The sequence below is a fragment of the Chroicocephalus ridibundus genome, chromosome 6 (genome assembly GCF_963924245.1).
Source record: "Chroicocephalus ridibundus chromosome 6, bChrRid1.1, whole genome shotgun sequence".
NCBI lineage: Eukaryota > Metazoa > Chordata > Aves > Charadriiformes > Laridae > Chroicocephalus > Chroicocephalus ridibundus.
Genome location: NC_086289.1, coordinates 36,587,732 through 36,606,784, shown reverse-complemented (window position 1 = coordinate 36,606,784; position 19,053 = coordinate 36,587,732). Strand labels below are relative to the sequence as shown.

General features: G+C 49.2%; 1 protein-coding gene across 1 annotated transcript in view; it reads right to left on the bottom strand.

Moving 5' to 3' along the window:
* The window catches only part of HK1 (hexokinase 1), a 37,765-nt gene extending 19,453 nt beyond the window's left edge, over window positions 1-18,312 (bottom strand). The window contains exons 1-4 of the mRNA XM_063339935.1: window positions 18,165-18,312; window positions 11,227-11,389; window positions 6,266-6,414; window positions 930-1,049 (exon numbers count right to left, since the gene is read on the bottom strand). Coding sequence (XP_063196005.1) covers window positions 930-1,049; window positions 6,266-6,414; window positions 11,227-11,389; window positions 18,165-18,227 — 495 coding nt within the window. The 5' untranslated portion in view covers window positions 18,228-18,312. The remainder of the gene's footprint in view (window positions 1-929; window positions 1,050-6,265; window positions 6,415-11,226; window positions 11,390-18,164) is intronic.
* Window positions 18,313-19,053: the final 741 nt, after the last annotated feature.

Here is a 19,053-nt window from a genome sequence, read left to right as displayed (position 1 = left end):
CAGGTGTCCCCAGCCCATCCCACACGCTACCTGCCTGCCCAGACTGGAAAGCCGCACCAAAATCAACTCTTCTCAACTGATTGAGAAAAAGGCAGCCCTCTCGTTCTCAGCTACATTCAGACCCTGAGTTAGTAAGCCCCCTTGGTTTCAGCTCTCCGCTTGCTCAAAAAGTATGAAATGTAATAAAAACCGTGTCTCGCCTGGCCCTCCTCAGCACCAACACCTGGGGAGCTGTCGCAGCAGGCTAACCTAGAGACCTGCAAGCTAGAAAAGGAGGTCGCGCTTTAACACTCTTAGCGTTTTGTGCGGATTTAACTTTCCTGCGTTAATTTGCTACGCCAGTGCCACAGCAACGCTGTACCAGGAGGCTGCCAAGTCATTTGTGATATAATGAGCAAAAAGGAAGAAAATATCATAGCATCCTTGCCACGGGGATCTCACCAGTCACTTCATACAATGCTGGTTATTTCCATCCCTTTTTTAAGCACGTCGCTTCCAGGTGCCAGCGGCACAGCTCAGCACTGCTGCTCAGGAGGGAGATCCTGATCTCCATCAGCACGTTCGGCAAAACCGTGAAATTCAGCAAAATCTGAGCAAACATTGTTGGGCTGGGTCCTTCCCAGTTATGCCCCATGGAGAGGTGGAAAAGGCCGCACAGGAGGCAGGCAAAACCCCTGCCGTGTTTACACAATAAACCATAATACCGAGGAGCTCAGGCAGAGGCAGAACGAAACATCGGTTGGCTCTTCCTCGTCTGTTAACCAGGTCTTTCAGACAGAAACATAAACACAAAAATGAAATCTGACAGTGAAATATAAAGCACTCATTTATCCCAAAAATGAGACCTGTCTGGGACACTGCTTTCATAGCAGCATTTTCGCAACACGGTAGCTCTTCTGCGTATTAAGAAAATTGTGAAATCTTCTTACCTCGTCTAGCTTGGATTGTCGACATGGGAAAGAAAACGTAAACCCTACTGGCAATTTCTTGTCTTTGATTTGTTGTTTCTCCATGAAGTCTCCCAGGCATTCAGCAACATGATCAAAAAGCTGTAAGAAAATAAAAAGTGTAAAACCACCATGATTAGAGATACAGTTTCAGGGAGAAGATATTTCCAGCAGCGTATGAAAACCATATGGGGTGAGGGGAAAGGGGAAAACATCTGCTCCAAATTTTTAAAGATATATAAATGACATAGCTATGAAAATACTCTCAGGCAATGTATATTAATATCTTAATAATTAATAAATTATGAAATACATTGTCCTTTTATGCATCTAATTCTGCATGGAATCTTTTACACCCATATAAAAATGCTTTTCCTGAAACAATCAGCATGTGTCTCTTAAGCCTGCCATAACCCTTCTACTTAACATTTGATGAGAACAAAAATCTTCTTCTAACCTTTCACTGACAGGAAGGAGCATCTCAAAAGAGCATTTGGGATCCAGCCCCACATGAGGTTGAGCACTCCTACAGCTATGCAGAGAAGATCAACATCTGCTTCACTCAAGCGCTGCTGAGACCAAGAGAGCCAGCACTTTGCAGAAGCCACCCAAAAGGACAAAAACTCAAACCTATTCCTAAAGCACACAACAAGCAAACAAAAAGGAGACCCAGGGGATTTTTCTAAATATTTCACATGTTCTGAGAAACAACCTGAAATGGCAACGTTTTCTGCATTTTTTTTATAATGCTGAACTATGCAGGCAGCCTGCAGGTACCAATTCCCACCCAGCCACCTCAATGGCATCCCTCGGCGCTGCCCTGCGACAATGGTGCCATGTGTGCCCCACAGCCGGGCCAGGTGCCAGGCACGCCAGGGAGTGCAGGGGCTCGAAGGCAAGGGATGTCTCTCTCACCAAACTATTTGGAAAGCCCCTCAGGGAGATTTGCAACACTCACAGCCAAAATCAAGCCTTGGCGATTGAAGCAACAGAAATACACATTTGTATCTAGCAGGACCAAAAAGCCAGACATGCCTTGAACTGACCCATACCAGAAATGGATGTCAAACCTATTAACAAGTCATCACCTGCCCCAGAAGATAACTGTGCTTCACATTTTAACTCCCTGGAAAAAAAAAAAAAAAAAACCAAAAAAAAACAAAAACCCACATCCCTATCTGCAGCACTGGTGGGATAAGGCCAGGAAAACTGCCCAGAAGATCAAGGATAATAGGGAGGGAGTACAAAAAGATATCTGTTGGTTGCAATTAGCCTGCACGGCTTTATTAAGAACAATTTACAGAGCCTTGGAGAGATGGGAAAGCACTATAGACAGGCTGCAGCAATTACAAAAAATGAAGAGGAATATTTGCCGTTCGAAGCAGACCGAGAAGCGGTATCTGTAACATTCCAATTGAACAGAAGACCTTGAACTCACTCCCTAAAATGGGGTCAGATTTGATTAAGCAGAAGTACAGTAGTTTCCAGGGAAAAAGTTGCCATTCATTGTCCCAGGCAAATCAAGGCCATTTCACCGAGCGCAGGCAGTGAAACAGCATGGGAAAGCAACCCACGCTGCTGCGCTCCTGTAAGACTACTTTCAGCTGTCCAGATGAGGGGGAAAGAAAAAGGAGTTATGAAAAGAAGAAATACAGTTAAGTAAGAAAATATGGCAACTTCTCCATGGGAAACACAGAAATAACAGGAGCGCACGTTTTTATTATTCTTTCCATGCGAAAGTATCTTGCTAAATGTTAAAGGAGACATCCCTCAACACTAAATACTCAATCCTACTAAACTTTCAACTGCTCCCAGGATTACAAACGATAACCAGTGGCCAACCTCAAACCCCGCAGGAATTCAGAGAGCAGGAAGCAGAAATATTGACTGTAGATTTTGCTACAAAAATCCCTGGGCATTCCCAATGGACTCCAGACGTGCCGAAGCTTGCCTCCGTGAGCTGTCGCAGCACGCTCGCTGCAAGCAATGCACGCCGTGAGGTGTTAGGGCTCCAGGCTGGCAGCGGGGCACGCAACCGGAACCTGTCCCGCAAATGCGGTTAACTATTAGCCACGTTCTTGACACCACAGTAGCAGTGTGTAGTCAGTGGTGCACGGTCTGGCTGTGCTACTGTTTTTAATAAAGCACAGAGGGGAGGCGTTACTCAAAAGGAAAAAAGAAAAAGAGGAGGCATTTATTTGATTTTGCTACCATTGATGGTCGTAAGATTTTTCCTAAGGAGACTGGAGGAAGCATCTGTATGTGCCAGCGCCCAGATTAACATCCAAACCTTACAAATGCCAAATAACTTGCACACGACAGTAGAGGCATGTGGATTTCACTAAAGTAGGGCAGGTGAATTGAGGAAAAACCTGAATTCCCATCCACCCACAGGTGTACGGTAGGGAACAGTACGAGCCCAATAGCTTATCAAATGTCAAAGAGATAGACAGTGCAAATGCCACTGCCAAGAGGAAACGACCAGTCAGATTTTACACCTTTATAGACCTGAAGCTACGCAACCACGAGACACTGAGCAATGTGATATTGGGCTTCATTACTTCCTCTGGCCGTGAAGTTGCCTGCTCAGGTCGGGCTCCAAGGAGTCTCCACAAGGACGCATTTGGCTGGCAGGCAGCAGACTTTGGCGAGCAACTGCAGATCTGAGCTCAAGCTCAAGCCCCTGAACAGGAAAGATGTAAGGAGCAAGGAAACCACAGCTTCAGGTTCGGAGAACCTACACAACCTACCTCCAGTGGAGGCAGAACACAAAAAGCAGCGCCAAAATCAAGCCTCAGGCACACTCCCATTTGCTGAGCTGACACGGAAAACAGGCTTCTTACAAATTTTAGACCTGCTATTACACTGATGAAGTCAAGGAATTTTGCTCTTGACTTTGACAGGGAACCGTCTCTGACTGGCAAAGCTGTCAGCCCACGCCCGATAGATGGGCAAAAACAGGCGTTTGAATGCAATGAACTAGAAAATATCAAAACAAACCCTGCTAGTGAGGCATGAAGCCATAAATCACAATTCCTTCAATAACCTGATTATATATTAGGCTTTAAGAGTATAACTCACTGAAGTTAATGACACAGCTTGCTGAAAAACATATTAGCAGCCTACCTCACGCCGGCAGTTCAGTCCAAGCATTCCACTAATCTGGCTCAGAGATTTCAGAGAACCTCAACCGTATGCATCAGTCATAAGCACCAAATCATCACCTGCCCGCGCAGCTCCCGGGCATCCCCCATGCTTCCCTGTGAAGTCTCACAACAAGCGTTTTAGTCATGGCTGGGTATTGTCATGGGGCAACTCCGAACCCAGATGCAGTTCTGATGATGATTCCGGTTCTCCTCTTCTTTTCCTGGTACTTACCAAATACCCAAAGCGACTGTCCCCCCAGGCTCCGTGGAAGCCTGGCAAAGCCTGTCAGTCTGAGCTCCATGCTGCTGGTTTCCGACAGCCAAATGGCCTTCGGATACTTAAAAATTAAAACATAAACGCAACAAAGCCCTGGAAAAAATGCAGGCCTGATGTCTCCTTTCCTGGGTTCTCCTTACTACCTTTACCCTGTCTCCATTGAGTCTCACCTTTAAGTCAGCCCGCCTTGCCTTCCCGGGACAGACACGTGTGGGCAACCCTACTGCTTGTGGGTCTCCAGCTCCCGACACCCCTTGTCGATGGACAAACAACAAGACTCCAAACCTGCCTCCAGACAGCCCACCCGACCCCCTGCCTCCCTCCCCCAGCAACAGGCAGCTCAGCTCAGCTCCCCTCCAAAACCGTTCTGTGGGAAAGCTGCTTTTTGCCAGAAAGGGAAAGCCCTTTTGGCCAGATAAAGTAATAATGTTGGCAAAAGTCTTTACAAGAAAGGTATTTTATTGCTGTGATTCAGATACCACAGCAATGCTTATATCGGAGCTACTTATAAGCCATGATCATAGAACAGTTTATCACAGAATCACGGTTTGGGTTGGAAGGGATCTTCAAGACCATCTAGTTCCAGCCCCCCTGCCCTGGGCAGGGACACCTCCCACCAGACCAGGTTGCTCCAAGCCCCGTCCAACCTGGCCTTGAACACCTCCAGGGATGGGGCAGTCACAGCTTCTCTGGGCAACCTGGGCCAGGGGCTCACCACCCTCACAGCAAACAGTTTCTTCCTAGTATCTAATCTAAATCTACCCTCTTTTAGTTTAACGCCATCACCCCTTGTCCTATCACAACAGGCCCTTTTCAAGAGTCCCTCCCCATCTTTCCTGGAGCCCCTTTAGGTACTGGAAGGGGCGATAGGGTCTCCCCGGAGCCTTCTCTTCTCCAGGCTGAACAACCCCAACCCTCTCAGCCTGTCTTCATAGGAGAGATGCTCTTACACTCACTATTGCATAAGAATGCAGCAGCAGTTATTAGATACATATGTTAAGGGTATTCAAGTTGACTACAGAAAATATATTAAGGGTAGAAATATTGTTTGCACAGTTTTTCTTTTTTTCCTCTTTTATTTATTCTTCTGAAACAAGCTATAAGTTTCCCACAGGTCTCTCATACTGCTAAACGGCACCTCATTCTAGTAAAAAGTGTAAAAAACTTGCTTTTTCCAATGATGAAAATTACCTGCTTTGTCTTACACTGGCATGGAGACAAATCTGTCAGTAAAATATTCATTGCAATCAACTTCCTGATCATAAAAAGAAAAGAAATTCTTCCAAAAATCCCAATTTGAAATCCAAGTAAATGGATCCAAACTTTTTTCTATTTTTTGGAACATGGGAGACTTAAAAAAAAAAACAAACCTCTATCATTTATTCAGCAAAAATTAAGTTGAAGTTGTGCCAAAACAGTCTGTCAGCTTCCTGTAATTTTTCTAATGTACTTGTACTTTTCACGAATGCTGAGTTGCTCAGACTGCCAGGACAGATATGTGGCTGTCATGGGTATTTCTATCCCTCATCTAACATTACAATTGCAGGGTTGGCCATGCTCATAGCTTACAAAGACTAAGTTGTTTTCCTGCTCTCCGTTCCTATCCGTGGAAAGTAACTTTACTATAAAAATCAGAATTTTTACTCCTAGGCCTTTTTTCCCCTAAGTCAGCCAAACTCTGCTACACAATGACAGCAGATTTGCAGCACTCATGCATGCTCTATTACGCTAACTACTGTTTATTTATTTTCAGTATCAACAAAGAGCTGTAGTTGAGTCCGTGCACACTGGAGGTGCGACTGTTAAGATGCTAAGGTCATTCTTGTGTTTTTCTGAAACGGCACCATGAAAGCAGCTAATCTTTAGAGAGACATCCTAAGGAAGAGGGTGCTTACCCGTGTTCCACTGCCATGCATGATATCTTCGGGCGTATTATAAATTTCGCTCTCCATTTGTACGGTCTGCTTTTTTTCATGCGATACCTTCACCCGGAGAATTCGGAAATAAGAACCACCAAGATCCAGTGCAATGAAATCTCCTTTCTCTATGTGGAAAACAAGACACGAGCAATTAAAAAACATACACAACACAAATCTGGGAAACATCAAGCTGTGTTAAGTATAATGCATAGGCAAACGCCCAGTGCCTACAGCAAGGAAGTTCTAGCTGCAGGGCGTCTGTCAACCTGATTCCCTGCAATTTAACATGAAGTTGGTGCAATGGCAACGTCAACCACCATTGGTACACAGGCAACTGCAGTGGGGGTTTATCCAAAAAGAATGGACTAACAGTGGGCAGCCTGTATCCAGATCTCACGATGAAGCTGGCAGAGCAAAGATCTCAGGAGAAAACCAAAAAGATGTTGAAAACAGAGACAGTGCAATGAAGGGATGCCAGACCACTGATGAGCAGTCTTTTGCTGTAAATGAACCTGTGTCATTTTGGCAAATAACAGTGAATGGTGGCTGGATTGTGCACTACCCTAAAATCAACAAATTACACACATTATTTCACCCCCTGAAGCTGAGATTCACAGCAAACTGCAGTCAGGTAACAGAAGTCAGAAAAACTGCAGCGAAAAATCACGAGGCGGCCCTGCACTGCTGCAGGAGTTATTCAGAAGTTACCATCCCTTGCACAGAGCTCCTAAATAACTCCCTGGGAGCCAGGGAAAGAGTTAGGACACCTCCGTGTCCCTCTGTGGTAGAGAGGGATATGGATTTCAAGGTCTGAAGCCACATCCACTACCTCCCCACCTCCACAGACTTCAGGGTGCAAGTCAGGCATCAGGGACGCATGTTCTGGCTATCTGAGGAATGACACTTCCAGCACCCCCTGGAGAGCAAGGCAAATAAACATATTTGACTGAACGGCTTATGCTATCTCGCCTTATCAAAGAGGGTGCAAACAAAGACCGTGATCGTTAAAGTCCGCAAAAAGGTAACGTTCAGGGAAGCAGCACGCACACCTTATCACACAGGAGAGCGTGCCTAGGCTGAAGTTAATTGCCGAGGCTCCGTGCAAGCATCCCTGTCTGCGCACAGCATCCCCGGGGCTGCTCGGAGGGCAGTGAAGCAGAGGCGCATGGCGCTTTCTCACCCCAGTTTTCTCATCGATTTGTACTTTTCTGCGGTGTCAGAAGTGCCCCAAGGCCACATCAGAACAAGCTGCCTCTCCAGCGATGCGTATTGCCAGTCCCATCCTGCGGCTCTCTGGCCTCTTTTCATTCTGCCTTCCAACCTTAAAGTATGACTTTGGGAAGGCCATTCCCAACATCGCCATCTTTCCATTTCTACTTAAATTCAACGTGGAAAGACCTCTAGCGGTTGGGAAGACCTCAAACTTCAACTCAACTCTCAGAGCTCTCCGACCCCACACTATCACCAAAGTATCGGGTACGCAATTAATCCACAAGGACTTCCAGACCCAGACTTACCCCTGAGGTTACCCTGCCCAATCTCAGACGAAAACTCCTGAAGTCTGGCTTAGTGAGCCGCTCCTCCTCACTACCCCAAGCACCACCAGGAGCCCCATCCTGCTCAGAAAAGGCCGTGAGCTGCACAGGGCACCCCTCAGGGCAGGAGCTCTAGCAGGAACAGCCTAAGAGAGGCAAAGACGCCGCAAAAGCCCTTATGGTTTTTCAAGGTTGCAGTGTAATACAGAAACAAAACGCGGTCACGCAAGAAATCACAGAGAACCTCCGTACAGAAAAACGTAGCTAAATGACAGTGGGAGCCCCCAACTAACAATCCTCCTAATTTTACTGCACGGCAATGCAACTTTTCCTTCTTGCTGGGTGAGACATGGGGAAACTCCGAGTTTGCCGAAATACAGATCTAGCAGCGCTTCCCTGCCTGTTTCTGAGCAGCATCACTTTAAACGTCGCTTTGTTCCAATACAAATGTTATTTAAAACGTGAACATACCCAACCTGTAGATGCAGTTCCCTTTGTCGGGTTCAGCATAACAAATTCTGTAATTCATAACCCCCTTCACCACAACAAGACCGAAAGCAAAACACCTATCACAAGTGTCTCATTAAGCCAAACACTGGAATAAGCTTCATCATCCGAGTATCACTTGTCGAATGCAAACCATTACCTCCAATAAATAATGGAAAAATCAACACTGGACCAGATGGCCCTTTTTCAAGCCTAAACGCACCTTGGTACATACCTCAAACAAATACTGCACTTCAGAAATATCTTCCCTGGCAGTAAATTAACAGATTAGCTTGTTTGATTTTCAGCACGATCAAGCTCATTGCAAGACAAAATTTATTAAGAATTATCCTTTTCAGTTAAAAAAAGAATGAACTCTGGATTAGAATGCAAAGCTTTCTGTACGCAAAGTAGCAGTTTTCTTTCAGTGTATTTCAGGAATTAAACCCAAGTTTTAAATTAACCCAAATGTGAATTAAACCAAGCAGCACTTAATCTATGCTTTATAACACCAAGATGCAATCAAACTTGCTATAAATTAATCTAGGAAGATCCTTTGAAAGCATTTTGAGTTAGCTTGAGATACCGTTCTGGGCACTCTGGACAAAAAAAAAAAACTTGTGGCTTTCGTAAATTAAGCAACTCTGAACGAAGCAAAAAAACCTTGCTAACAGCAACATCTCCAGAGTCTCTAAAATTATCACTCAATAGCTCCTTGTTAATAAACTACACAAGCACAGGTCTGAAACTAAACAACAGTATTTTCCTGAACAGTCAGCTCTCATAATAATAACCAGACTCAGAGGAAAGAGCTTACAAGGCAGTAATCGGAGAGGGGCGAGAGAAAAGGGCAGGCTTTCAGCCTCTGGCTTTTACGGAGGGACAGCTGAAGGCAGAAACTGCTGTCGGCCAGGAGCCGAACCCATGTTTTGGGCACAGCAACACGGACGCGTCCGCGAGGGGCCCCCCAGAGCCTTGCGGGAACGGCTGAGCCAGACGTAGCAGGCACATGCAGGTGAGTCAGGGAAAGAAATGCCACGACACTCACCCACAGCAAATATTGCTCATATCTGGGGTCAGAACATGCCTTTCCTAGGCAAATGATGGCATGGTTTTGCCTGCATTTCCAACAGCCATCCAAAGAGACACTTGCAGCACGTACATACAGACGATTATGGTGCTATACAGGAACTGCCCCGGGCAGAGCACTGCCTTGCTCTCATCCATGCTGCACAGACCCAGAGAGGCCAGCAGGAGCCAAGTGGGCACACAATCAAGAACCGAGCACCCCGCGCACACCACACGGGGTTGCTTTTTTAAGTAGGTGTGTAACGCGTGATCTGAAATGAAAGCCTTGACAGACAGGCATACGCTCCGACCAGGGTCACCCACCACCCTGGCTCACGCTCGGTCCCAGCAGCATCCAGCAATCTCTCTCGCCTCTCCTGGCCAGATCCGCTTTTCCCCTTGCCATATTGCATCTCCCCAGTTTGTGCCACGGAACAATTCGCAAAATTATTTGACTCGCCGCAAGCAGCTCAGATTTGCAAACCTGCAGTGCCTGACAAGAGCAAGGTCCTGGGGACAGGTCTGTATTCAACTGAACTCAAACATGCAGGATGGAAAAAACGGGGATTTTGGAGTCAGTAAAAATGCTGGGATTCCACGCAAAATCTCCCAAGCCACCTCACCTGCAAACCCTCAGAGCAACCTCTGCCTGTGACCCCGCTGTGTGCGGCAGCTTCTGGCTTTCTCAACAGGCTGCAAATTTCAACACAACATTTCAACATAACAGCCAGGAGCGCTAAATTAAGGGAAACACAGGATTCAAGCTTGTTCTCCCTTTCATTTTTTTTAGACGGAGAATCACATTTCAACTAAAAAGCTTAAGGTGGCGGAAAGCAACAGCAAAGCAGAACTATCAAAGATTTCCACCTGCCAGACAGCACCAAGTAACACAAAGCACCAGGCTTCACGTTCTTTCCCCCTATAAATTCTTGATTTTTAACTCAAAAAAGCCTCAAAACAGGTAACCGCATTATGCAGTTGTTGCAACTGTGCAATTTCTGCACACAGGGACATAATTGGTGGTAGGCACCAAACTACAGTTAACCAACCAATGCTACAGGAGAAGGAAATCCAGTGTCACCACTGAATAATAAACACTATTATATACTGTTTATAAACACATTTATGTACTCTATATATAGTAATTATTTTTTTATAAACACTAAAATAAGTAAAAGGGGCAATCTTGGTTTCAAATACCAACGCAACACCTTTTTGCTCTCTGATAGCTCTCCGTGCCACTTTTATCAGGTACAGCGAGCACGGAAAAACCGAGTCCTACCTCTGGGTGTAAAAAAGCTCAGTACACCCAAGCAGCAGCTTTGGAGCCACACGCTGCAGCCTCCTTGAGTTCTGCAAGTTTGCCCTAGACCAGCCTGCGAGAGGTAGCTACGAAACGCAAAACGAGTGTCAGGAAACTCAAGTTCAGCATATAAGGGTTCACATTCCCACTGGGGAAAAATAAGGGAGAGAAGCGATGTTGCATCAAAGAACAGGTGATTAAAAGGCACTGTACTTGTTAAGACTCTGGATCACATGAATATGAATTGCATAAATCAAAAATCTTCCTACATAAAGTATTGATTGTTGGCAGACTAATCTCAGCATAGATGTATTGACTGTTGCTGGAAGGACTGCTAGGAAGGGCTCTTCCTTTGGCATCAAGGCGGGTTTGACACAGGAAACACAAAATCCTGCATCACCTGTGGGATCAGACGGGCACACAAAGGGGAGGTTGTCTTTGAAACGTTGCCTGGGCTTGTCAGAAAGCAAGTTGCTCTTGGTTTTGGTGAATTTCTAAACAAGCGCACCTTGTTTAATACGGAAAACAAATACTCAGCTCCTTACCTGAACCATCAGGAATGGACCTCACAAATGTCGGAAGCATCTTCACTGTAGCTGTTGGGTTAAAATCTCTGGAGAGGCCGTTCTTCATCTCTCTCCTGAAGCGAGCCATAATGTCTATCAGCGTTTCGTCAGAGAGCCGCATGGCGTAAAGGTATTTATCAATCTGGGGAAAAAGAGAAACACCACCGCGGAGTGAAAGACTGCCCTGAGGTGCCCACGCGGGGCCACACCTCTCATTGCAAGAATAGCGTATAGCCCCAGCTTGGCCCCCGGGCTCTGGCCAAGCTGACAACACAGCCGTACACTTCGTGCCCTTGTCTTTGACTCAAAATCAAGGAAAATGTGGCAAGTGAGCTGAGGCCCACCCCATCTTACTGCCTTCCCAAGGCAAGACTCAGTCCCACATCACTGCCCCCTCTTTTCCTCCCAGAACAGTTTGCCCACAGCCTCGCACCGCTACGTCCAGCCCTCGTCCCACTTCTCAGCTCTGCTGACTGCCCATGAGCTGAACGGCTGAAGGTAAAAATCCCTCTTTTAGCGCCTTGTCCCCACTGGGGTGACGTGGGTGTTGCTGCAGTCCACAGAGGTGCCTTGTATTTAAAGTCTTTCCCTGCGAAGGACTTGCCACAGCGGTTTTGGGGCTGAGAAAAGCCCTTCTGTGTAACAGACCATTTTCCCTGTCCCACTCCAAAGTTATCACAACCAGAGGGCCAGGAGAGGCAGAACTCGGCTGTGGGCAGGTAGCATCTTCCTCCTCAAGGTAAAACATCAAATTGAAAGTTGTTGACTTCTCCCTTGTGGCTTCTCAAGACAGGAACTTTCTTTACCTCCCTGGAAAAAGGAGGCAGTTCCAGTTTTCCAATAGTGTTGTTTTCCATAATATTACGCGCATCTTCATCATCAGGAAGAGTGAGAGATGCTTTGATGCCTCAAAAATACATCTTGGCCTTGGGGGGTTCTTGCTAAACACACGTCCCACCCCTTTTACCTCAGCTGCCAGTCTGTTCTTGCCTTGTTTCATTATCTGCCTTGGAAATTTGGCTCTGCAAACAGTTCAGACTGAAGCCACACCTTTGGGATCACTTTTGCTTCCAGCTTAGCAGGACCAAGAAAATAACACCCTGCCCATGTTTTCTGTCCTCAGCAAAACTGGAAAAGTCACCTCATTTTAAACCCCAGGCCATCTCTGTGACAAGGCCACCCGCGTTTCTTGAGAGCCACGTGCCTCGAGAGCAGCTCATCTCTCAGCTGGCGTTACATCCTAACAGGACCAATGCCCCCATAAAACAGCCCACGTGAAACGTCTGTTTGCAAGTGCTCCATATACTGGGGACTTTGAGACAGGAAGCGATGAATAATGCCATTCGCGAGGGAAACGCAGACAATCAAAATGTAATTAAACCCTAATCTGACTGTAAAAACAAGCGCCAGTTTAATTGCTTCTGCAGAAAGTACTTCTGTCCACACGTAGTCGAGGTCTGCACCAAAGATAGTGTATCTCCCTGAGCCAGGCGCCCTCCCACCGTGACCAAGCGTTTACAGAGCTGGGGGAGGAAGGCATGGGTGGAGGGTGGCTACCCGGCCTGATCCTGAGCCACCAGTCCGGGGACCAGGCAAGCCGAACCACAGGGGCCACCACTGGAGGCTGCACAAGCTGTGAAGTGTTCGGTGCCGTTGCTTGGATAGGAAGAGCAAAAGACTCATCAGACAGACGCTAAGTGCAGCAATATGAAATGATGCACCACGCATTTGCTCCACGAAGCGGTGGAGCGGCGGTGCAGGCACGTAGCTAAAGGGCAGAAGAAGAGCTGAGCCCAGGTTCTCTGCGACAGAGGCCAAGTGCAAGGCCCCAGGGCAACATCCCCACATCCCAGTTGTGGCCTCTGCCGCCCTGGTGGGCTGACAGCCCCCTCACAGCGAGCCAGTCACCGGAGTCATTTCACTCCTAGAACAAAAACCTGGATGAGATGCACCCTCTCTGCAGCCCCAGGCGCTGAGGGGATGAATGCAGAGACTGGTGTCGGGCTGAGCACAAAGCTCTCTCCTCCGTGGCAAACCTTGCCATAGTTTGGGGTTTTTTTTTAGCAGAGAGTGTCAAGCCAATGATGTCAGAGCATCAGGTTATTCCCTTTTAAAGGCAGGGGGGAGCCCTCTTATTAAGGCTGAGCTTTCAGCAGCCCACGCAGCCACTCAGGCCCAATTCCCCAAATCCCCCAGTGAAAGCTAGGCTAACACCTCGTTCGCACAGTCAGGGTTCACTGTCCAATTAAAATACCCCTCCACAAAGCCCCGCTGCCACATCCTCCTCCCAAAAACAGGGATGAAGGATCCCCCAGCCCCGCAAAATGCCCCGCTGTGAACACAGGTTTTGGCATTTGCGTCGTCAGGACCAGACAAGCCCGTTCCCCCCACCTCTGCCCCCGTGCTGCCCTCGGCATGGAGGGGAAAACGGGAGGGAGGGCTCTTTTTCCTCCTGTGAAGAAACCAATGAGCGCCGGCCAGCGCCCTTACATAATTGGGCTGGACCCTCCTGCGCGCGGGGAGCATCGCCTCGCGTTGCATTGCGTTGCGTCGCCGTCGCATCATCACGTTGAGGCCATCTTCACCGCTGAGACTCACGGGGCGGCGGGGGGGAGGGAGGGAGGGGGAGATGGGGACTAAACCTCGGTTTGAAACAAGATCACTCCTGCGTGTTAACAATTCCCAAAATTTTTAATTTTTTTAAAAAAGCGGGGTTTTTTTCCTCCCAGGCAGGAGAAGTTTGGTTTTTTTCTCCCAGGCAGCTACGTTGCAAGGGGCAAAGCGCTGCTCTCCTGCGCTGGCAGCACAGGCAGCACTCTGAGGGCAAAACCTCAGCAAATAGCCATAAATAACTTGGGGGGGGGCGGGGGAGAACTGGTGGCTGGATTACAGGATGGAGGTTTAATAACTCCCTGCTCTGCCCGCAATAAAAGCCGATCAGAAAGCAAATCTCAGCCTTATCCGAAGGAAAGCGGTGGAGGGGCCAGCAGGGACAGAGATGGGGGCAGACCCACCAAGGCTCCCATGGCTGCAGCCCCATGGGAGATGGGTGCCAGCCCTTCCTGGGAGATGATGGAGAGCAGGAGCAATTTCAGGCAGGCGGTTATGTGGGCAAGGAGCAGAAAACGCTCCTTTCTTTAAGCTGCCATCTCAGAGCCACCCCCCCACCCCACCCCCACCCTGAGGAAGGGCATCTTCCCAGAGTGCCACTATGGGAGCACTGCAAGAGCTCCATCACTTTTCTCTTTTTCTTCGTTTTTTCCTTAAAAAAAACCCAGCCAGACAGAATCCGTGAGCGATTTTTTTGAAACAGGATTTCATAATCCAAGACATATGCACCTAATTTTTCTTAGTCACATAGGAAAGACTCTTTTTGTCCTTGGGGAAAAGAAGTTTCTGAAATTCCAGCAATTGCAGCAGCCTCCTCGGGAAGTTGTGAATAATTGCAAGTGCATAATGAAACAGGCAGCACTAAAGGCCATTCCTTAAAAACACGCCTCGGTCCCCGGACACTGACAACAGTCAATGGTATCCAGGAACAGAGCACTCCCGCAACAATTTCAGAAATCATTAGCACCTGTTTTACTGACACAGCCTTTGCACGAAAACCCTTCAGCATGTGAACATTCTTCCGCAGAGCTAATCACACTCCATGCTCCTTTCAGCGTCAGGAAGATGCATCAGGAGCTCCGGCACGTTAAAACAGGTAGTTTAGACACGCTGAAACTGTTCGTGTTTACTTATGATTTATCAGATTGGTTCCTAAAAAGCCTTTACAGTGGCAGGTCACCACTACTACTTGATGCCAGTTGCTACATTTTACACCCCATTTCATGACGTTCTCTTCAAGGTTAAACGTTATTTAAGTGTCACTCTTAGATCGCAATTTTTTTTTCTTCTTTTGTCAGGTAATACGACAAAAAGGCATTGTCCCCCTGACAGACAGAAACCAGGCAACACCTAGAGGCTCCCTTTGCTGGGGCCAGCTACCGCAGGTACAAACCTGTTGGAAGCAAAAGGTACTCCAAGGCGGTTTTACAAAAGCTCCCCTGCGCACGGGCCAGCGGCACAGACGCCAGGGACGCTGCATGACGCCAATATCCCTGAGGATGGGAGTCCGCCTTTTTGGAGAAACTGGGGCCCCGGTTTGGGTTGTGCAAAGTCCTTTGTCACAGCCAGGATGCTGCTGAGCTCCTGCTGCTGCCCCCCCAGAGGACCACAAACATTCCAGGAAGAGAAGTTTTCAAAAACACCCGGATAATTTATCCTGCTTGGAGTAAAACCTCAGGCGTATTTACACAGTACAGGGCATCGTACATTGCTGGCTTGCTTCTGCACAGTAGGGTCACGTGCAAGTGCACGTACACGTGATTTCATGGGAAAATGCCCCGTGAAAATTGCAGGGGCTGCAGGGCCACAGGGCTGCCAGCCTGCGATGAACAACCCACACCTTCAACACTACACATCCACCCTGCCTATTCCCCCTGCTTGCCACGACTCATCTCAAACAATGCTCCAGAAACTGCAAATTTGGTGAAAAAAAAAAAAAAAGTAAAATTACTCTCAAACTTCAGGGGCTTATAAAATCCAGCAAAACCAGTAGGGAAGCACTAGTTCTTAGACCCAGGGTATCCTGAGGGCCTGAAACCACCAGCCCCATCTGTGCCCCTCGGGGGGTTCCCACCATAGAAAGGCCGCGCTGAGCATCAGTGCCATGGCAGGGATGGGAACCAAAAAAAAAAAGAAGGAAAAGGGTCACAAGGGAAGAATTACATTCAACCTCAGAGCAGCGGAGACCTGGTAACAAATCCATTCCCAAATTCACCTTGTTGGTACTTTTAATCCTCTCCCACCCCTCCTGCGACCCACAGCAGCATCCTCAAGGTGGATGTGCCACCAAACGCTGAGCCGATCGCTGCCATGGACCAGCAAGGCAGCGGAGCAGCTGCCGTGGCTAGGAGCCCCAGGGGGCAGAGTGGCAAACAGGGACAACGCCTCAGCCGGCAGCCCCCCGGCCGCAAACACGTACCAGCAGCAAGTGCTGCTTTTCCGGAAGCAGAGGAGAGGGAGGGACCTGAAATGAAGCCATGCAGGCACGTATTCCCATAAGCGGCACGCCGAAATGAAGCACAAACCCCTTTGCCCTTCAGGGAACCAGGGAGTGGAGCCCACCGGCACCCAGCAGCCATGGGGCAGCAGAGCAGTGGGGCAGAGCCTCTGACTGCCACAGAAACCCTCCCTGCAGGACAGCCAAGAGCAAGGGGGCCCAATATCTGTTCCAAAAGGATATAAACAGGAAAAAGATGTCTCACATCCTCCCAAACCAGGAGCCTGTTTTTGTTTGTGGGTTTGGGGTTTGTTTTTTTTTGTAATTGGATTTTTTATTTTATTTTATTTTTATGACAAAACCAGATTGAGCCATAAGAATCCTTTACAGCTCCCTGGCCGTCAGACAATAGCCGCCTCATGGTGCCAAACCAGCCTGCAATAAATAACCCCCGGGAACACCACAGAGTTTCCCCCCCTTTGCCTGTATGCTCCCACTGCGCCTTCCCCACACAGCCCTTTGCTGCTCCCCGGCCAGCGTGCACCCTTCTGCTTATCTTGGGTTTCTAAATATAACAGGCCCAGCAAAACAGAGAAGGCCTTACCCAGGCATGCCTGCCTGGCGCCAGCGGCAGCACTTACAAATCCTCCAGGAAAAGGAAAATAAGGGGCCTGGGGAAAAGGGAGAGCCGCGTACGTGGGGACGGAAGATGCAGGGAGCTGCAGGCTGCGCACAGCCTTCAGCTCCTCGCGAGAACCACCGGGCGGAAAAAGCAAAAGACCTAAACCATGGAAGGAGACGTGGAAAATATGTGGTGCTGTCTCGGGTTTTATCCAACAGAGGAGCGGGCACGAGTGAGCATGCCTTGAGCGGGGCACGATGGGTCACCCACACACAGGAGCCGAGGTCTCCCCAGGCACAGCCGGCCACCCAAAGGGAAGAGATGCTCTCCTCCCGCTGGGGACGAGCCCCGAGACCACTACAAATCAGCCCTGCTGATGCTGAGGCTTCCCCAAAATATTCTCGGGATGCCTTCAGCAGGCGCTCAGCCCTGCGCCGAGGTGGGTCACGCAGCACCGCCGGAGGAGGTGGCGGGGGGGAAGCCTCTCCTTCCTGACGTCAGCCCGACTCGGCGATATTTGCAATTATTTTCCCAATTTGTGTCCCTGCATCCCTAGCCCCAGGCTCCCCGCTCCCTACAGCTCTGCAATATGTTCAGCCGGGACCCAACTGCCATGTTTTTATTTATCCTGCGCTCTGCACCCGTTTCCTTTGTGGCAGCGCTAAATCCCAGGGCTACACCAACATACAGCAGCAGTCACCTAACGCTAAAGGAAAAGAAAAGACGCCCATCGAAATACTTCTTCTTTTTAAGCACAACCGACAACTACTTCCTGTAAATTCAGAAGCCGCAGTGACACATCATTCAAAAACTACCTGCTCATCACCCCTGTGCTGGAGTGACAGATGCCCGCAGGCACCCTGGGGAAGAAGGGGAAGTCCCCTCTCCAGGGATGCTGGAAAAGCCTGGTCACCATCACCACCACCTCATCGCCAAAGCCCCAGGCTGCGGACGCAAATCCTTCGCCCAGCTGGGCTTCCGCGGCCTGAGCGGCAGCGGGGCATCACCCGCGCCCGACACCGAGAGACCCCGCTCCGCTCCGCTCCGCTCCCAACCGGGGATGCTTTGCGGGGACCATCCGGCTGGGCTTAAAAACGGGGTTTATCCCCTTTTCTCCCGCAGCAGGGTCGCTACGGGGCCAAAGCAAAAAAACCAGCAGGAAGGAAAAAAAAAAAAAAAAAAATATATATATATATATAAAAATGTAAAAAGCGGTCTGGCAGCCTTCCGGCTGGGATTTCAATCTACCTTTTTGACCTGGTCCTCCTTCAGCTCCGTGAAGTAGTAGGCCAGGAGCTGGGCGGCGATCATCCTGCCGGCTGCAGCGGGCGGCTCCGCGCACGCAGCGATGCGGCGCCCGAGGATGGCCGCGCCGCCGCCCGGCGCCTCCCCTTCCTCCTCCTCCTCCTCCTCCGGCCCTCCCCGGCCCCGCCCGCAGCCCCGGTCCCCCGGCCGGCCAGGGATGTGGCGGCACGGAGCCCTCTCGGGGCTGTTTTTGGCATGCAGGGTTGGGGGGGGGAGAAGGAGGGGGGGGAGGAGGAGGGGGGGGAGGAGGAGGAGGAGGGAAGGGGCGGGGGGGGGGGGTAATGCCCGGCCGTACCCCCTAAGGGTCTTCATACAGGAGCCTTGGGGACAGACTGCTGAAGGCTGTCCACCGCTCTGCTGTGGTACGGGAAGAGCAAACCAAAAAAAACCAAAAAAACAACCAAACCCCACCAAAAAAAACCCTAAACCAAAGGTGTTTTCAGAAGGGCCTTTACGCTCAGGAATCTCCGAGAAAATAGGAAAACTGCAGGAACCTCCACTAACACCCAACATCCCCCATCCAGGTGCGTTGCCTCCTCCGCAGCGAGCAGGACGCAGCCTGGACACCCCTGGGCTGTGGGGTGAGCTGCTGGGAGACCTGTAGAGGCACCCTGGAAAGCGGATAATTGCTTCGACTCTTGTACTCTTGGGGATCCCACATTCATATTCCACCAGCAAAATCCACACTGATGGACAGGACCTCCCATCCCCACGTGTGATGCCCGTGTTTTTGCCATGTCAGGGTGCATTCCTCAGCACCCCAAGGAGGCATCCACCACTGTGAAGCCTCTGAGGGCCCCACATCCACTAAAGCGAAGAGACTCGACGCCCC